Consider the following 4667-nt stretch of genomic DNA (forward strand, 5'->3'; position numbering starts at 1 on the left):
GTGTACAGGGAAGGACACACACAGTGGAAAACTCTAGATACTGAGTGTTTTCACAGCCTTTGTCCAGCCTGTGTTACGAAAGGTTCATGTTGAGGTAGATTAACTGGGCCTCCATATCATCTTAGCTCAGGCTGCTGTAACAGGGTAACATACGGTGGCTCAGACAACAGGCATTTCTCTCTGAAGATTCTGGAGGCTGGGAAGTCCAAGATCAAGATGTTGACAGATTCAGCTCCTGGGGAAGGCTCTCTTCCTGCTTTACAGATGATTGCTTTCTCACTGTGTTCCTCATATGACAGAGAGAAAGAGAGAGAGAGAGTAGGTGGTCTCTATTCCTTTTCTTATAAGACACTAATCTCATCATGGGAGCCCACCCTCATGACCTCATGTAAACCAAATTACTTCACAAAGGAAGAATACCATCAAATACCATCACACTGGGAGTTAGAACTTCAACAAATGAATTGGGGTGAGGCAAGGCACAAACACTCAGCCCATAATGTAGTGCATTAAAATTACACATTTTGGGTCCCTGCTTTGGCACAAAAGTTTGATCACTGTAATAGAATTCTAAAGTGGCCCCCAAGATTCCCTCACCCAGTGTGTACAACCTGTGTAATCCCATCCCTTGAGTGGGTGGGCCTGACCTAATCAGGTGAACTCTTTAAAAGAAGGTGTAGAGGTTAGAGATCAAAGAAGACAGATTGGAGACATGAGAGGAATTTTTCTTGAAGGAGCCAGTAGCTACATTGTAAGAGGGCTACAGGATGAGAAAATGGGAGAGGCCTCCAGGAGCTGAGCAGTCCCCAGTAACAGCCAGCAGGAGGTGGGCAACTCAGTCCTACAACCACAAGCAACCAAATTCTTGATGCTAACCTCATGAGACTCTATGCAGAGAACCCAGCCACACCACACCTGCACTTCTGCCTCACTTTCTTGCTGGCTGTCACTGGGGGCTGCTCTGAGCTCTTAGGTGATCACAAATTTGTGTTTCATTAAGCGGCTAGGTTTATAGTAATTTGTTACATAGCATAGAAAGCTTATCTCCTTTCTACAATGGATCAGTCCACCTGTCCTGGGTCCACTGTCTTATTAAAACTAGCTCTCATTTGGTTGTTGATTACATTTTTCCCTCACATTAATATATAACCTCTTCATTTTAATCCATAACCGCCTTCTTTTTTCCTCTACTGTTTCCTTTGGGAATTTACATAGCAATTTTGAATCTACTACACACATTGTTATTTGAACACTCACAGAAAACTATTATCTTCCTCCCGCCCTCTACAAAGCATCTCCAGGGCACTTATTATTGTGAGGCCTCGATTTTCATCCTTGCAACCAGTGTTCAGAGCTCACAGAGCTTATCATGTTTATTATATAACAATAAGACATAAGCCAAAACAACTTGCTGCTGGGCTTTTAAACATAGCAACAGCAGAAATCTTTTCTGGGCTTGAGGAAGAGCCACTTCAAATGTCTACTAATTTCAGCAATTTTCTGGTCTATGGAATGAAAAGTCTAAAACTGGCTCTGAAGGTATTTAAGTACACTCACAGAAAGCCCTCCGCTCCACCATCGGACACCATGATGCAAGGGGGCAGGTGGGGAGGAAAGCAGCACGCTCCCTGGTTGTTGGGATTTACAAGCTGCCTTTCAAAGGACTATTGCCTGGGTGGCGAATGCTGTTGGAGGAGGAAAGCGAAAGGCATGAAACGGGGACCCTTCAAAGTGGCCCATGGTAATGTCACTCAGTGGCACAGGGCTTGTTCCTCCATTTTGTTCTCTTTTCTAGTAGGAGGACCATTAGCAGTTGTATTTAAATGAAGAGCTCATTTAGTTGTAAGCACTAAAAACCCAATCTGGTTTAAGCACAGCAGGTTTCTTTGCTGATGTAGTGGATTGAGCCAAGGCTGTGTTGTTTCCCTTGACCTCCCTGTTTGGTTTCATTCTCAGGCAGCCACTCCCCACACAATGCCCTTCGCTTTCCCACTCCCAACCCAAATCTCTGGCCTCACCCCATGGAAAAAGGGTGCCTCTTTCCTCCATTCCAGCCATGAATGCTGGGCTGACCATTTGAGCTTTGGTCACATGTCCTCCCCTTAAATGAGTGCAATGGCCAGGGAGATGGAACCCACTGTTTGGCCAGCACAGGGCATGTGTGTCTACTTCTAGAGCAGGAAGATGAGGCCACAAGGATTGAACGTGGGGGAAGGCTGGGTCCCCAGAGGAAAACCAGGGTACCATTACCATTGGAGGGTGGAGTGGCCACTGGGTGAACCACGGATGGCCTCCAGCAGTGGGACCTATCCCAGTACCAGATAGAGCTGGGAAGACTTGAAGCCCAGAGAGTCCATGGGGAGCAGAGGCTTCTCCCCAACTCTGTGCTTCCGCTGAGTCACCCAGCATCCTACACGTTCATCTGTGTGTGTGCACCTCTCAGCCAGGTTGTCTCCCTGGAAGTAGAGTCAACGTGGAGGTGCATAGCACAGTGTTTCTCTGCCTCAGGCCCTGTAATTTCCTCTCTTGGCCCACAAGAGGTAGGAATTTCTGTGCCCCTGTCCCTGTGTTCCTCTGAGAGTGGACTGCCTCTTCTCCCTTCACAAAAATCTAAGGGCTGTAGAAGACTTCACATGGGGGGCCTGGCCTGCTGTGGGTGGGAGTCTGCCTGCAGTAGGAAGTGGGAAGCTGGAGTAACCTTGGGTCCCAGGCCTTTGGAAGCCCACATTGTCCCGAGAGCTGTTGCTTCTCTCCATGGGCTTGTGGGGTTATTCCGTCTCCACTCGTGTCCTATTGGATCTGCCACCCAGCAGGACCTCTCCGTATCTACTTCCTATGGGTTCTCCCCAGAGCATCTTTCAGGGGTGCCATGACTCCTGCTTTCTGGATTGAGGCAGTAGGAAGGGCTCTCTCCTGTTTCTAATTGAACACTGGCCTATGCCAGACTGACCAATTACTCCCTGATCATTCAAAGTGTCTCCTCCCCTTGGGCAGGTTCCATTTCTGCTTAGCCAGAGAGATTTCACTATTCCATCAACGAGTTAAACCCTCTTTGATGGGGAAGGCAGAGGATTTTCCCTATGTGGGTTACATACTTGGAAACTTGGCTCTTAGCAGTTGGATGAGCTATATGCAAAAGTAAAGTGCCAATTAGTTTTGCTGAATTTTATTAATATTGGGGGTCCATTATAAAACCACCCATTAGGTCTATAACAGCCCAACTTAAAATATATCCTAGTGGGGTTATCTATTTGATTCATGATGCTTAAATCAGTAATTTTATACTTAACATAGAGAATGTGATTGAATGATACATTTACGTAGCAAAGTTGTACTTATTAAATATTTACTCAGTGTAAGGTACTGAGCCAAGGAATACAAAGATACCTGACACTCATTTCTTCTCCTCCAAAAGTTTATAATCTACTAGATGGGGCAAATGCATAGCACAAAAATAGCTAAATGTGGTTCTGTGTCAGAATCAGTCTGTTTCTTTAGAAAGACAGTTTATTTGAAGTTCACCTAACTTCAAGCTTGAGCAGTTTTTACTGACACTAACTAGGGTTTGACTCAGGTGTCTGGTATTAAAAAAGGCTACTCAGAAACTCCAAATACCAGGAAAGGTTCTGGATACTGGGGAGGGGCTATAGAGTTTCAGGGATTCTTTTGCTTCAAAATTAAGTAAGAATTTTTTGACTGCTCTGAAGGAAGCTGTGTGAAACCCAGTGGGGAAAAAAATGACTAAATTATTCTTGATCTTTTGGCATTTAACAGAGCAAAATGCAAGTGGAAAGGAAGCAGGAATATCAGATGATTAATGGCACATTAATGATCTGAAGAACGTGTTGGTCCATAGAGTGTGCAGAGAATCCATTAAAGGGCATGTATTATGTGAAGTCGGAACAGATGCATGTCACATTGAGTCAGCAATGATGAGGGGACAGGTGTTGGACATTGACAGGGTCTGCTACAGTCACCAGAGAGAAGCTGTCTCAAAGACTTGAGCCCCAAGTCTAAACATCTCTGGAAAGGGCCCTGGTTTGGCCTATCTTTCGTCACAGGTCACCCTTGGACCAATCACCTGGGGCCCAAAATAGCTGATGATTCTGTAGTAGCCATAGGAGCTACTGGGGTGGGAACATGTGAGGAAAGTAACTGTGAGGGGTGTGTACTAACTGGGGAGTTAGTCCTAGAAAAAGAGTGTCCAGTATGCCTGACTTTAGCTGGAGACATTTCTGTAGCTCAGCTTTAATTTTCCAGTATTCAGCATTGAGTTACTCTTGTTGCTTCTAAGACTCTGACATGAAGTCCCAGTTCTAAAAAAAAAAAAAAAGCCGTGGATGAGACAATAAAATGCCCATCTGGATTGTTGCAACAGGGTATTGTTTTTCACCATGTGCCATATGAGTCTTGCCCCAGTAACTCAGTCCTTCTAGAACTGGACTTCTCAGAGACAGGGGTTCGTATGAATCTGTTCTCATGTTGCTGATAAAGACATACCCGAGACTGGGTAATTTATAAAGAAAAAGAGGTTTAATGAACTCACAGTTCCACATGGCTGAGGAGGCCTCACAATCACGGTGGAAGGTGAAAGGCACATTTTACATGGCGGCAGGCAAGAGAGAATGAGAGCCAAGCAAAAGGGGAAACTCCTTATAAAACCAGCA

The 4667-nt window shown here is 45.3% G+C and overlaps 1 protein-coding gene across 1 annotated transcript; it reads left to right on the plus strand.

The window, feature by feature from the left end:
• Window positions 1-712: 712 nt before the first annotated feature.
• On the plus strand, window positions 713-2344 carry LOC126959131 (uncharacterized). The gene is given in 4 exon segments (XM_050798076.1): window positions 713-751; window positions 1216-1533; window positions 1536-1732; window positions 1734-2344. Coding segments are annotated over 4 exon segments (648 nt in total). The 3' UTR covers window positions 1828-2344.
• The last annotated feature ends 2323 nt before the right edge of the window (window positions 2345-4667 follow it).

This window comes from Macaca thibetana, chromosome 7 (assembly GCF_024542745.1).
Source record: "Macaca thibetana thibetana isolate TM-01 chromosome 7, ASM2454274v1, whole genome shotgun sequence".
NCBI classification, from domain to species: domain Eukaryota; kingdom Metazoa; phylum Chordata; class Mammalia; order Primates; family Cercopithecidae; genus Macaca; species Macaca thibetana.